The 15,174-nt window shown below is 36.9% G+C and overlaps 1 protein-coding gene across 1 annotated transcript in view; it reads left to right on the forward strand.

The window, feature by feature from the left end:
- tanc2a (tetratricopeptide repeat, ankyrin repeat and coiled-coil containing 2a) overlaps window positions 1-15,174 on the forward strand; it is a 151,041-nt gene that overhangs the window by 97,053 nt on the left and 38,814 nt on the right. The window contains 1 exon segment of the mRNA XM_051103493.1: window positions 14,881-15,029. Coding sequence (XP_050959450.1) covers window positions 14,881-15,029 — 149 coding nt within the window.

Raw genomic sequence — 15,174 nt, forward strand, 5'->3', positions numbered from 1 at the left:
TTTTTTTAAGACGGTAAAAAATACGTTATTTATTTAGTCAGTTTTTGCTTAATGGTAAAATCATTGGATTATTAATTCCTTCATTATTTGAAGTGTATGCTAGATTTGTCAACACCTGTAATAATTATAACATGGCAGTACATATTTATTTTGTATATGACAAAGTAATATACAAATTTTATGAGAAAGCTAATACCTCATTTTTCCCAAGCCTCAGAAAACAGTGTTCATCACCCATGAATCCAGTGCTGAGCACTTCAGATCAAATCCAAGGTGTCAATCAGCGACTCTAAATCAAATGTGTGCTTTTTGATCATTTGCTGATTGTTTGCGTAAGATTGTCCACAGAGCTTAGGAAATACTGCCGAATGTCCAAGTTTGTGTCAACTTGGCCGTCTCAGTGTAAACAGAGTTGTGCAATAGCGTCTTTGAACATGTATTGGATATGTTATACACCAGAGGAGTCTAAATTCACTCTGCAACATTGCCATGAACATCCAGCCAATCACAGCACTGAAACCTCCTGCCTACACTGAGATCATCAAAAGGTGTCTTCCTGTAAATGAGTGCTGGGTTTCCTGTATTAGCAGGTGTCCTGGCAGTTCTGGTGCTGGCGAATGTGAAAGCGTATGACAGCATAAGCAGGACTGGAGAAGCGCTGTCATTATATTAGTAACAGATCCGCTGAAGATCTGTCATCTTTAGACCTGTCCATGTGGGTGGCTGTCTGGTAATCGTAGGTATATCTTTAAAATACAACGCTTGTCACTTTCCGGTGCTGCCTCGAAATCTTTCACACCTTCTGTGACGTGGGTTATCACTTTCTATGTGCCAAGACCTTCTCTACCTACTCAGTCTGGAATAGACACTAAACGTGTTAGTGTGTTCTTATATGAGGCTTAATATTAGTACATTTGGCTGCATCTTAATTTAAACAATTGGTTTGTTGTTGGTTTGTTGTTCTTATCTTACACAAATCCAACAGATGGCACAGGACTGTTAATATTACATGAGGAAACCCTGCTTTACTTCCTCTTCCTTACAATGCTTTTATTTCCTTACAAATGTACTTTTCTGCACAGATCTTTGCTTTACTAAGTGTACAGTAGTGGTCAAAAGTTTACAAGCCCCTTTACATATAGTCCACAAGAGACAATAATAGTTGAATTTATAAAAAATAACCCCGTTCAAAAGTTTACATCCCCTTGATTCTTAATACTGTTTTGTTACCTGAATGATCCACAGCTGTGTTTTTTTTTTTTTTTGTTTGTTTGTTTTTTTTGTTTAGTGATAGTTGTTCATGAGTCCCTTGTTTGTCCTGAACAGTTAAACTGCTGCTGTTTTTCAGAAAAATCCTTCAGGTCCCACAGATTCTTTGTTTTTTCAGCATTTTTGTGTATTTGAACCCTTTCCAACAATGACTGTATGATTTTGAGATCCATCTTTTCACACTGAGGACAACTAAGGGACTCATATGCAACTATTACACAAGGTTCAGAAGTAAAAACCATGCATTAAGAGCCCGGGGGGTGAAAACTATTTGAATTTGAAGAGCAGGGTAAAGGTAACTTATTTTGTCTTCTCGAAACTATCTTCTGTAGCCTCTGAAGGGCAATACTAAATGAAAAAAAAAAAAAAACAATATTTAGGCAAAATAAGAAAATTGTCCGTATTCATTATATCTCTATTTTGTTCAAAAGTTTTCACCCCCCACAAAATGCTGGAAAAACAAAGAATTTGTGGGACCTGAAGGATTTTTTTCTGAAGAACAGCAGACAGTTTAACTGTTCAGGACAAACAAGGGACTCACAAACAACTATCACTAAACAAAAAAACACAGCTGTGGATCATTCAGGTGACAACACAGTATTAAGAATTAAATGTATGTAAACTATTGAAAGGGATCATTTTATTAAATTCAACTATTTTTTTTTTTGTGGACTATATGTAAATGTCTTTTATGTGAAATATCAGTAATCAGGACAGTACTAAATAAACAATAGCATGCATTTTGTATGATCCCTCTCATTTAGGTAAAATAATTAACATTTTGATTCTGAGAGAGGGATGTAAACTTTTTTACCTCAACTGTATCTCCTGTTTTTTCTAAAGAATTTTGACTAGTACTTTTCTTTAATAAAAAAGGTCTTGACAGACTATTTTGGAGTGTTCACATAGCTCACTATTTGCACTGGAATGAGGGACACTCAAAATGTTTTTCTCTTTTGCTAAATATTTCTTGGATGATAAAATATGACGGGAAGTGTGATATCAATGATAGCAGTATCTCAAATATTTTTGGATTATTTGAGCTAATGATTGTGTAATAATTATGATTATGTAACAATTGTGGCAGGCCCAGGAATGAGATTTTTTTTTTTAATTTTAAAGGAATATTTGAGGTTATTTAGTATGTAGATGAATAGTTTAGCCATCATTTACTGACTGTCCTGTCATTCAAAACCTTTCTTTCTTCTATGAAACATAAAAGGTATTTTAAAATATGTCTTACACTCTTAAAAATAAAGATTCTTTAATGGCACCGATAGGTCCACGAAGATCCTTGAACATCAGTGGAACCCTTTAAAGGATTTTGATTGCAAAATACAAACATACATAAGAGTACAATTTTGTGACTCTGAATCTGACTCTATAAAACTGGACGGTCAGAAACTCTCAGATTTCTTCAGATATATCTTAATTTGTGTTCTTAAGATGAAACAAGGTCTTACGGGTTTGGAACAACATGAGGGTGAGTAATTAATGACAGAATTTTCATTTCTGGGTGAACCATCCCTTTAAATTTGTATGCCCAAACATAGATTTCTCCCATCCAGTGGAAGATAGATTGCTATATCATTGTCTCTTTTTCGGTTTTCAGCTGTTGTTTCTTGGGTTATATACACTCAAGGGTTCCCCACTGTCCAGACTCACACTTGATTTGGCAAGATAGTTTCACAGAAGATGCCAGAATCCGGAGCGTCACTCTTCCAATAATGTGCATGTTTTTATTTTTTTAGAGTACGTGGGAAGTCTGTCTTTCTCTCTGTACCACATGTCGCTGTTGCAGTGTTCTCTCAGCGTTTCTGTCACGGGAAGTCAGTAGGAAGTGTTGTAGTTGTGTCATGTAGGTTAAAGAGTCAGTACTCTGTAAGCTCCTCAGTAGGTTCGTTCTCTAGAAAAAAAGCAGTAGCATTTGTCAGTTGTCTCATTTTTTTTCCTTAATGTGTTTGCAGTTCTTTGAAGCGATTTTAAATCAAAGCTATGAGACGTGGCGGCGTACGAAACCTCATTTTAACCACATCAATGCATCTGCATTTAAAACACACTGCGTTGTTTTGATGTTGTACTCTCTCTTGCGTCTGCATAGCAGCTGTAGTTTTTCCAACAATAGCATCCCCTGAATGTAAATATGGTACAAGCTCCATTTCTCAATATACTGACTGACCCAGACCCACTTTCCTTTTTTACTCAATTGTTAGCAGTACAATTTAAGCTTTTGAATAAGAATTTAGCCATTTGGTATCTGCCATTTTTTGGCTAAAGACTCTTTTTGTCCAATTTTAACTAAACTGCCACTGATAGATGTTCTGTGTTTTGTTTATGCTTGGGAGGCTGTTACACTGTAAAAAACAATTTGTTGAGTCAACCTAAAATAATTTGTAGCCTGGCTGCCTTAAAATTTAAAAAAAAGTTTATTCAACTTGAAATGTTAAATTACACTAAGTGACAACTTAGATATTTGAGTTGAATCAACTTAAAATTTTAAGGCAGCTGGGTTACTTACCCATCTGTTAAGTTTAGCCAACACAAATATCTAAGTTGTTATTAGTACAACTTAACATTTCCACTTGACTAAACTTATTTTAGTTGACTGAACTTAAAATTTTAAGGCAGCAGGGTAACAAATTATTTTAAGCTGACTCAACAAATTGTTTTTTTTTATTTTTTACAGTGTAGAGAGTGCTGTCTTGCAGTGTTGCCATGTCCTCATATTTTCCATATTTAGCCCCTGGAATGCGAACTTACCAGTGGAATTCTGAAAAAAAAAAGTGTATTTTACACCCCAGAAAGCGATTTTTAAGGTGAACTGGCAACCAAATTTAGCTGCAGTGTACATGGCCACTGGTTTGTAGTGCAAACAGTTTTACCATTTACTGCATGTTGATGTTATTCTCGATATTTCCCTATAGCGGATAACGAACTGGATGTCTTACCCATAGGCTTAAAGACAAAGGTGGATGGAGGTTTATATTTATTGTTTTCTCAGATATATGTTTTAAGAATCTGAATTCATCAGAATAGACACATTGTGATTTTTCTGGGGAATAAATAATAAATACAGTCCTGTTTTAGAGCCAGTTGTGGTCAGAGATGGAATATCTGGTTGGAGTGGAGGCCACCAAAGACAAAAATGATTGAGCGTTTTGGGGTTATAGTGAAACGTGACCTATTTGGACCAAACACCCTCACCCCCAGTAGAATACATCTCTCGGGGCGGTAAGGGTCAGAGAGGAGCAACCCCCGTCCCCTTTAGTTTAAGCTGCCCCGTGCCTGTGACCAACAACGGCGTAATCCGACCCCCAGCCTTGCACACTTCGTTAAGCACTACCATCTGTTTTTCTGCTTCGCTCCTGCCCGTCACTTTCTTCTCCTCTCTGTTTGTTTTGGGGTCATCCTGACCGTCTCTTATCTCTGGTTCCGAGATGTTAATGACGTTACAGTCTGTGCATGCACTCTAGCGAAAAAGGGGGACCTTTCCTAGCTGGCTTTCCTCAAAGTCACTTCTGGCTTGGCTGGGATTCTTGACCTGGATATGCTCTGGACCAGTAAGCCTAACCTTTTCCTAAACTCTCGTTTAATGTTTTTTTTTCATTCTCTGCTTGTGCAGGCCTTGCGTGTATGCATTCAACACATGCCCTTCCAACATTTCTAACTGCACAGAGCAGGGAAACAAGAACGATGGGTTTAGTGGTTTCTTGCTGCTCTCGCTCGCTCCCTCCCTCCCTTTGTGGTGTTTGGACTCCGACTCTTCAGACTCCTCATGGTTCCTGTTAAAGCTTGAGCCAGCGGTTTCTCTGAAGCTCAGCAGAGCAACCAAACCGCCGTCGAAGTCCTCTCCTCCCCATTCACTGACAGCCGCAAACTGTTCTGCAGGAGAAAAGAAGCAGGGTGCTCATTTTCCGCTCAGTCCTTGCGACTGCAAGGACCCTAAAGCGAAAGGATCGGACTCTCCCTTCTCGCCGTTCTCCTGTGGAGCTGGACCCCAGCTGTAAGCAGGGAAAACCACTTGTTTGGATTATGGATTTCGCTTCGACAGTTAGGAAGGCGTGTGCCGGGACGAGAGCCAGATGCACGTGGCAGAGGAGGAAGCGGTCTCGTCCGTACGACCGCACAGGACGAGCCGGCCTAGGGGCGACGAGACCTAGTCGGACTTCTTCGCTCCTCCGGCAATGGATGTCTCACTTCTGCTGTACGTCTCGGGCCTGTACGTCCAGTCTGAGCCTGTCAGATCAGTCCCTGCTGCAGTCGGGATGCTGCACCAGTCCCAGAGGTGCACAAGGTATCGTTGGAGACGGGAGAGATGGACAGAGAGAGGTGTACGGAGAGGAAGCTTGGGTGGGAGAAGTTGAGGACGATGAGGAAGGTGAGGATGAGAATGAGGAAGAAGAAGAACAAGAAGATGATGATGATGATGATGATGATGAAGAAGAAGAGGAGGACAGTAAAGAAGAGAAAGGTACAACTGGAATGCCAACCGCTCTGCCGTTCTTATTCTCTCCGGCAATAACGTGCGTGTCGACTCTTTACATGTGATGTATGGAAGCGCAACGCTCCGCCACGGGCTCGCGTGTCAATTAAAATGATGGAGATGGACTGGAGACCCGCCTGGGGTGTAATCTGTCTCGATTAGAGGAGATTTCAGCGTAGATGAGATGTATGCATGGCTGGGGCGTGAATGGTGTGAGTTGGTGGAAAGGAAGCGAGAGCGGTGATTGATAGACGCCGCTGTGGCCTTCAGATGGCAGTCATCATCAGTGCTGCTTACCTTATTGTGGTCACATGTGTTCACGTGGGTTCACACTGCAGTGCAAATACATTTTTTTAGACCAACTTTAGCCTGTTTATGGTTCAGACTTAAAGGGATAGTTCACCCAAAAATGAAAATTCTGTCATTAATTACTCACCCTCATGTCGTTCCAAACCCATAAAAAATTTGCTGTCCTTCAGAACACAAATGAAGATGTTTTTAATGAAATCTGAGAGCTTTCTGACCCTGCATAGACAGCAACACAACTGACACGTTCGAGGCCCAGAAAGATAGCAAGGACGTTGTTTTCTTTATTGTAGCTTTGTAGCCTTGTAGTAAATTACGGTTGAAGCACTGATTTTAATTACACTATTTTAATGATGTCCTACCTTTCTTGACCTTGAACGTGCCAGTTGCATTGCTGTCTATGCAGGGTCAGAAAGCTCTTGGATTTTATCAAAAATATCTTAATTTGTGTTCTGAAGATGAACGAAGGTCTTATGGATTTGGAACGACATGAGGGTGAGAAACTAATGACAGACTTTTCATTTTTGGGTGAACTTTTGCTGACACATCAACGTTGGTAATCGTAATAACATGGCAACTCGTGGTTCAACTTTAATAATGTTTTACATGAGGCGTAGTATTCTTATCATATTCGGTGTTTTCCTTTTTTTTTGTCTTACATTCCTGTAGCTCTAACAGTACAGCATGGTGCTAGCAGTGCCAAGGAATGCATGAACTGATGAAATGTATATCTGGATGCAGTGCAAGTCATTTTGGATAAATGCACAAAATTCAGTGTTATTTTTTAGCTAAATATCTAAACTTCTCAAATTCATTTGATAAGTAACACTGTTTTCACTGTTTTTCTTACTGCACTGACAGATTTTTTCCACTTGTTTTAAAGGTGATCATTTACTCACTCATGTCATTTTAAACCAGACTTCTGTGGAAAACAGAAGATATTTTGAAGAATGTTGGTAGCTGAAGCCTTTTGGTTGCCATTCTAAAATAAACTGAGACATTTCTCAAAATGTCTTCTTTTGTGTTTCACAGAAGAAAGTAAGTAGTACAGGTTTGGAATGACACAAGGGTGAATTATGAAAGAGTTAAATCCAAGTAAAAACACACTCATTAAAAAATACATTCTCTGAAAACAAGTCTTAATATCTCATGCAGTGTTGCCTCTCAAATACATTTATCTTGCTTTTGATTGTTGAAAAACAAGTCAAAATAGACTAATTAAACTTTCATTAGGAAGTCAATTCTTTTGGCGCTTAATAAATGTTTATTGCTTCTGTCACTGCGGGTACATTTAATGACGACAAATTACAAATGATGTTGGATTGTTCAAACTGAGACTTTTCATTAAAAAGTATTTTAATCCGATTTCAAATAACTTATAGCTGATTTTTCTTTTTAATCACGTTTGTGAAAGATAGATTCATGTAAGTTTCTCCTGTTCACAAATGGGAAAAACAAAACTGATTTGAGTTGTATAAACAAGGTTTCATTTTAGAACTTTTGCAGTTTTGCTGTGCGGCTGCACTGAAACAGTCATTTTATGATTTTCATTGTTGCCATCAAATGTGGTGTATGACTGGGAAGGTAAAGAAGCTAGAAAACTTGTTAACAGGCATTATACAAAGGAAATCTGATGAATCTCTGTGCCACGGTAGTACAAGATGATCTGTAAACCAGTGTGGGTTAGCTGTCTCAACCGGCCACTTAAATTCTGGAAAGCAGACTCAAGTGTTTCCACTCAATTGACGCTGCATTTTTCATGCTTAAAATGTCTCACAATGACAGACCAGCTTTTTCTCTGGCCTATTTATTTAGCCAAGAGTTTGTTTGCAAGGCCCTTTGTTGTTCTTTTTTTTTTTTTCTTGTGCCTTCTATTTCTAAACCGCCAGCACAGCCGGTCCGCAGCTTGGTGCTTGGCTTGTTCGTTGTGCCGCCCTGTTCAGACAGCTACCCTGTCATCGCGCAGCCGTCTTCTCCTCCCTGTGAGCCTCCAAACTTTGCTTGGTTTACTCAAACCAGCTTTGGGATGTTATTTTCGGACATGGACTGTTTTTTTGGAGCGGCATTGCTCGCGGGCAAATGTAATTTAGCCCATCCAATTGTGCTTGGTGTCTCCTCTCTGTCTCTCGTTTTGTTTCTCTGTTTCTGTCCCTTTTTTAAACCCTCATCTCTAAGCGTTATACTTCTGCACCATTTGTGCCATAGACATGGATGAAACATTGTTCTATCTATCTATCTATCTATCTATCTATCTATCTATCTATCTATCTATCTGTCTATCTATCTATCTATCTATCTATCTGTCTATCTATCTATCTATCTATCTATCTATCTATCTATCTATCTATCTATCTATCTATCTATCTATCTATCTATCTATCTATCTATCTATCTGTCTATCTATCTGTCTATCTATCTGTCTATCTGTCTATCTATCTGTCTATCTATCTATCTATCTATCTATCTGTCTATCTGTCTATCTATCTGTCTATGTGTCTATCTATCTATCTATCGTTCTGTCGTTCTGTCATTCTATCTGTCTGTCATTGTCTCTCTGTTAATCTATCTGTCATTCTATCGTTCTATCATTTTATTGTTGTCTAACGTTCTATCTGTCGTTCTATTGTTTTCATTATATCTATCATTCTTTCATTCCATCTATCTGTCTATCGTTCTGTCTATCTATCTATCTATCTATCTATCTATCTATCTATCTATCTATCTATCTATCTATCTATCGATCGTTCTATCTATTGTTCTATCATTCTATCAGTCTTTCTATCATTCTATTTATTGTTATCTATCTATCTGTCTATCTATCTATCTATCTATCTATCTATCTATCGTTCTATCTATCGTTCTATCGTTCTATCAGTCTTTCTATCATTCTATTTATTGTTCTATCTATCTATCTATCTATCTATCTATCTATCTGTCTGTCTGTCTAGATTGTCTTCTGTCTCTTTCTTCTATCTGTTGTTCTGTTACTGTATAGCTCGCTAGCTGTCGTTCTATCTATATTTCTATCTTTCTATCTATCTATCTATCATCTATCTATCTATCTATCTATCTATCTATCTATCTATCTATCTATCTATCTATCGTTCGTTCGTTTATCTGTTGTTTTATTCTTCCATCATTCTATCTATCATTCTGTTATTCTATCTATCTATCTATCTATCTATTTATCTATCTATCTATCGTTCGTTCGTTCATTCGTTCGTTCATCTCTGTTGCTCTATTCTTCCGTCATTCTATCATTCTGTTATTCTATCTATCTATCTATCTGTCTATCTATCTATCTATCTATCTATCTATCTATCTATCTATCTATCGTTCTATCAGTCTTTCATTCTATCATTCTATTTATTGTTGTATCTATCTATCGTTGTATCTATCGTTCTATCAGTCTTTCTATCATTCTATCATTCTATTTATTGTTGTATCTATCTATCTATCTATCTATCTGTCTATCTGTCTGTCTAGATTGTCTTCTGTCTCTTTCTTCTATCTATTGTTCTGTTACTGTATAGCTCACTAGCTATCATTCTGTCTATCTATAGTTCTATCTATCTTTCTGTCTTTCTGTTGTTCTGTTGTTCCAACGTTCTAACATTCTATTGTTTCACACAAGCTATCATTCTAGCTATCGTTCTTTCTGTCTGTCTTTTGTTTGTCTGCCGTACTGTTCTTTCTTTCATTTTTTTTCTATCATTCTATCTATACCTCTCCAGAGCTCCCTAGCATCGCAGTGGCAACTTTTGCCTCGGTTTGCAGCATATTTTAAATAAATAAATAAGCGAATAAAATCTAGCTCGAGTGTGATCCAGGAAGGGAGTCCAGGAAGCCCTGTAATGTGTGCTTGAGAAAGAGCTCCAGTGTGTCCAGCTGCAGTACAGTCACGGTAGGCCAACTGTTGGCTGCCCCGCAGTTTAATGGGGCGTTATGCAGTCTTTTGCAAGTGTAGGAAACCCTGTGTCAGAGGCAACGGAATGATATTTGAATTATTAGATTAAATGCACCCTGCCTTGCTAACTGCAACCCTGCTATTAGAAGTTCACAAATTCTATTTTCCCCCTTTTTGCTGAGTGTTACATTCTGTGCTAGGCTAGCAGACTTTTTGCATGTGTGGTTTTGTTAAAGGCCAGTGATTTCTGCTCCCATTTTTAAAAGCCCAGCAGTGCATATCAAGAGCCGTAAGTCAAACCTTTGACACACTGGACCAATCGACATTTTCATTCCTATAACTGATGCAGCGCTGTAGGTTTTACAAGAGGCAGCGACATGACGAACGACGAGGTTTAAACCCCCGCAGTGCTGATGTTTTTTGCTCTTGTGAAAGCACAAACAACACGTTTTCCCGTGGGACCATCCTCCCCCAGGGGAGTCCGAAACAGGAAGCAGAGCTGAATTTGTTGCTCTGTGGTGGAGTTAAAGAGTGGAACTTTAAGCGGCTCCCATGGGGGCGTTACAGATGAGACGTACGACTTAAACATCTGATGTGTATGTCATTGGTTTTGTCACCTAAGAAGTGCACTAATACGTTCTTTTAGCTGCAAGGTTGTCATGCATGAGTTTGCGTATATGATTGTTTATGGTTATGCCTCAAGATATGTGTGTGGTCCACAAATATGTGGATGTTTTTGAATATTTACTTTTGCTTGCATCCTCAGGCTTACCTTTAAACCACCGTTTGCTGGCATGTTTGTGAATCATCAGTTCAGAATGGTTTTTTTTTTTTTCTTTTTTCCTTCTTTTTCTTACCATCTGTGGGCCAGAGACACAGCATTTTCTGAAACGGATGACATTACGGGTCAAAAGAATAAAAAGAGAGCGCAGGAAAAACAAACCTTGCTGACTTTGTGCTTGTAATGAACAGAGTTTTCCACCATTGTGCTATTTCAGCTCCTGCTGGTGTCATTAGCGGGTTTCTGAACTTTATTATATGCTGTCACAAGTGACATACATCCTGCCGGAGGTACAGGGAAACCAGGGAGCGATGGAGGAAAAATTTCGGTGGAATGTTTGGTTGGAGGATGAATGAAAGTGACAGATGCTTCAGCACAATCTTTAGAAAATCCATAGTTGCCATGACAACAGTTTTGTGTTGCGACTGTAACAAAAAAATAAATATATAAATAAAAGAGTGATTATTGCTAGAGACTGCGTATGTTCAACTGAACGAATTCCCACGTGTCGATTCCTGTATTATAGAGAGACAAAATTCAAAACAGGAAACCAATTTGTAGGCTTGGTTATATTGTCTGGAAAAAGTATTGTTCTTTGCACAGCTTTATAGAGTGGCTGCGTAGACAACGACATGTGCAGATGCAAAATGCTCAACTTGGCGAAAACAACGAGCGAATAATGTGGCAAGCGCTTGTTATGAATGCATCACTTTTGCGAAACCTGTATGATTTATTCCTGCTTGGTATCTAACAAATAAGTCATGAGCTTGTACATACAGCAACTTAATATTGAATGATATTGCATAATTTTGAATTTGTTATTTTGGTATTATTTATATGCAGTACTGTGTTCGTTACACTTTATTTTAAGTTGTCCATGTTACAGTGTAATCATACATTTAAGTACTGAATAATATTAAATAACTACATGTGCTTACTATATGGTTAGGGTTAGGATTAAGGTTTCGCTTAGGGTTACTTGCATGTAATTATGCATAATTAATTAACATAATAGTAAGTATATGTAATGTGGAACAATGACACCTTAAAATAAAGTGTTACCTATTTTTATTAATATTTTGAATTAGCTTTTTATATATTATTTTAGTTTCGTTATTTTATAGTTTTTTTTATGATTATTTCAATTATTTAATTGTTTTAATTTGTTTTTATTTTAAATTTTTGATGTTCTTTTTTCATTTTTATAGTTTCTTATTTTTTATTATTATTGTAATTGTTTATTTAATTAGTTTTCATTTTTATTTTAGTTTAAATTTTATTAAAGGTTTTTATTTTTTATTATTATTGTAGTTATTTTTATTACTTTTCTTTTTTATTTTATTAAAATTTTTAGTAATTTTGTTCTTTTGTCGTTTTATAGTTTTTTGATTATTATTGTAATTATTTTAGCAGTTTTTATTTTTATTTTAGTTTAATTTGAAGTCATTTTATGTTCTTTTGTCGTTTTGTATTTTTTTATTTTTATTATTGTAATTATTGTATTATTTTTATTTTATTTTGATTTTTTAGTAATTTTATTTTCTTTTGTCCTATGTGTTTTTTATTTTAAAATTCTAACTTTATTAGTTTTATATATATATATATATATATATTTAGTTTAATTTTTTGTAATTTTGTTATTTTGTCATTTTAGTGTTTTTTTATTTGTATAACCATTTTATTAGTTTTAATTTTTATTTTAGTCTAATTTTTGGTAATTTTGTTCTTTTGTCATTTTTATATATCTTTTATTCTTTATTATTATTGTAATTATTGTATTAGTTTTCATTTTTGTTTTATTTAAACTTTTAGTAGTTTTGTTCTTTTGTCATTTTAATGTTTTTTAATTTTTTTTATTTTTACTGTTATTATTGTATTTTTTATTTTATTAGGTTTCATTTCATTTCAGTTTAAGTTGTAGTCATTTTATGTTCCTTTGTCATTTTTATTTTTTTTTAAATTAGTATTGTAATTATTTATTTTAGTTTTCATTTTTATTTTAATTACGTTTTTAGTAATTTTATGTTCTTTCAACTGATTTATTTTATTGTAGTTTTAACAATTTATCTAATATTTTAAATTATATTAGCTTTAATTAAAGTCACAAAAATTTAGGTGCAATTCATTGTAGTTGCAATTCATACTTTTAAATCAAATCACTCCTAAGATATGCCCATAAAGTGGTCAACGCATGAGGTTTTAAGGCACAGCCATAGATGACAGTTGGCATGCTTTGGTATGCTGTGGCAAGTTAGCATAATTAGCTGAAGCATTTTATTAGCTGTTTGTATAAAGGGATTGTAAAATAGCCAATGTATATGCCCAGACGTGCATACTGAAATGCTCCTATTATACCCAATAGTTCCTCTATGCTCATTTTAGGGTTTTGAGGTGTAGACAGCCATTGACATGCTTTGACTGAATTAGCATAGTTAGCTGTAGCATCTATTGTGTTGAGCTTTCTTGTTCAGAACTCAGTAGGTGTCTGTCATACAAAGACTTTTTTTCTTTTTAGACAGTTTGTAAAGTTACTTTTTAGGGCAACTTATAAAATCTAAGTGTAGCTGCTGTGCAGAGCCGCTGCTGCCTGAGGCTTTGGTCTATCTGAGAGAAATTTCGAGTCTCTGAGGACGGGTTTGACAGTAAGATGAGTCTGTGCCTTAGAGGTGTAACGACTCGCCCGGTATTTCTGGGAAAAGCTCAGTTTGTTTTGCAGCCGGTTCTCTTCAGCTCTGTTCTGATGGTGAGGGGTGAAAGGCATGGGGGAAAAAAACTAATCCTGAAAAAGCTTTTCTCACTGTGGATTTAGCCACTGTGGGACACCTCTTCTTTTGAAGTCTAGCGATTCAGTGTATATGAATGCACAGGCTGAGACGCTTCATCTGTGAAACGCTACGACACCCATCCTACTGATAGGGATTGTGAGGTGGTTTAGTGTAACGAGGTGTTTTACAGTTGAGGTCTTTTGGGGTTTTGGGCTGGTCTGTTTGCTAATTCACAACAGTGAGTTTGGCACTGTGGCAGCTTTATATCTTCTTATCTGCTGTGTCATGTGGTTTTTAAGATGTATGATGGGGTTGTTTGACAGTGAACAGAACTGAAAGTCAGAAATGGCCAAATTTCATTCCAGTGGAGTTGTTTGAGGCTGACATTCGGAAGAGACCACAGGTACGCAGCATAAAGTCTGGATGTGGTAGCGACTGCCAAGATATACTTTCATGCATTGGACAATGTGGAATTGCAAAGATCATAAAAATCACTATGTTGTCATAGAAGCCAAAGAAAGCAGTTTCTTTGAATGCCAAAATGACTTAGATTTACAGTTTTACAGCCATATCTCATGGCTACGAGTGTTATATTGTGTTTATACAACAGTTTGAAGGCGCGAGTGCATAAATGCATAAGAAACAATAACAGAGTGTCTTTAAAAACCCTCTTTTGTACAGAACTACTTCCTTCTGCTACAGATTCAAATCTCAGTTTGATAGTTGATCAGCTGAGCCCAACCCGTCGTTACCAATTCAAAAACGTCCCTTTAGAACTAGTTAGGAAGGAACGTTGAGTTGCTTTATTGAAAGCTTATTGTATTACTGTATTAAAAGCTCACTGTATTATGTAGAGTATTATGAGAGGGAGATGGACTGAGCGAGTGTGATTGCTTGCATCTGATACAGCATTCATTCTTCAGCTCAATCTCACGTTCACAATGAAACATTAGTTTAAGTATCCGTTGTGGCGATATCTTTGTCGTACTATCCTTTCATCTGTTAAGGGTGATTTCCGATGACAGCGCTGCTCAGCGCATTTGTGAGAAATGCCACAAGCGGAGTGATACAAGTGGTGAAACAGTTGGAGTGCTGTTATCGCTAGAATATTGCACTCCTCTCAGCCAATCAGATTCGAGGAACAGAAAAAACTGTTGTACAACAAATAGATTATTTTTACATATTATTTTTATTATAGTTTTACAACTGTAATTGTGTGTGTGTGTGCTCTTGTGTGTGTGTGCTCTTGCTGCTCTTATGCAACAACAGCATTTACTTGAAGCAAATTAATTGTAGAACATGGCTTCATGTGGGTTTTGACTTTATAAACATTATTTTACCTCTCTCATTTTCTTTAATTCTCTCACAGGGGAAGAAAGCCAGGAACTAGGTCCTCCTCCGTCTGTAGACGAGGCCGCCAACACACTGATGACGCGACTGGGGTTCCTGCTCGGGGATAAAGTGAACGAAGGGCCTGGTGGAGCACAGTACAGCATGGAGGAACAAGATGACCCTCAGGTTTGATATACATATTTGATGGTCTCAGCCACTCCCGCTCCATCCAGTTTCTCTCGTTATTCTTTTAAAAAGAATTAAAGTGTCTTTTTTGCCTAGTGATGGCAGGAGGTGCTTCTCTGCAGCTCAGGGTTTTGTTAGTGGGCGG

The sequence above is a fragment of the Labeo rohita genome, chromosome 3 (genome assembly GCF_022985175.1).
Source record: "Labeo rohita strain BAU-BD-2019 chromosome 3, IGBB_LRoh.1.0, whole genome shotgun sequence".
In the NCBI taxonomy this organism is placed as follows: Eukaryota; Metazoa; Chordata; class Actinopteri; order Cypriniformes; family Cyprinidae; genus Labeo; species Labeo rohita.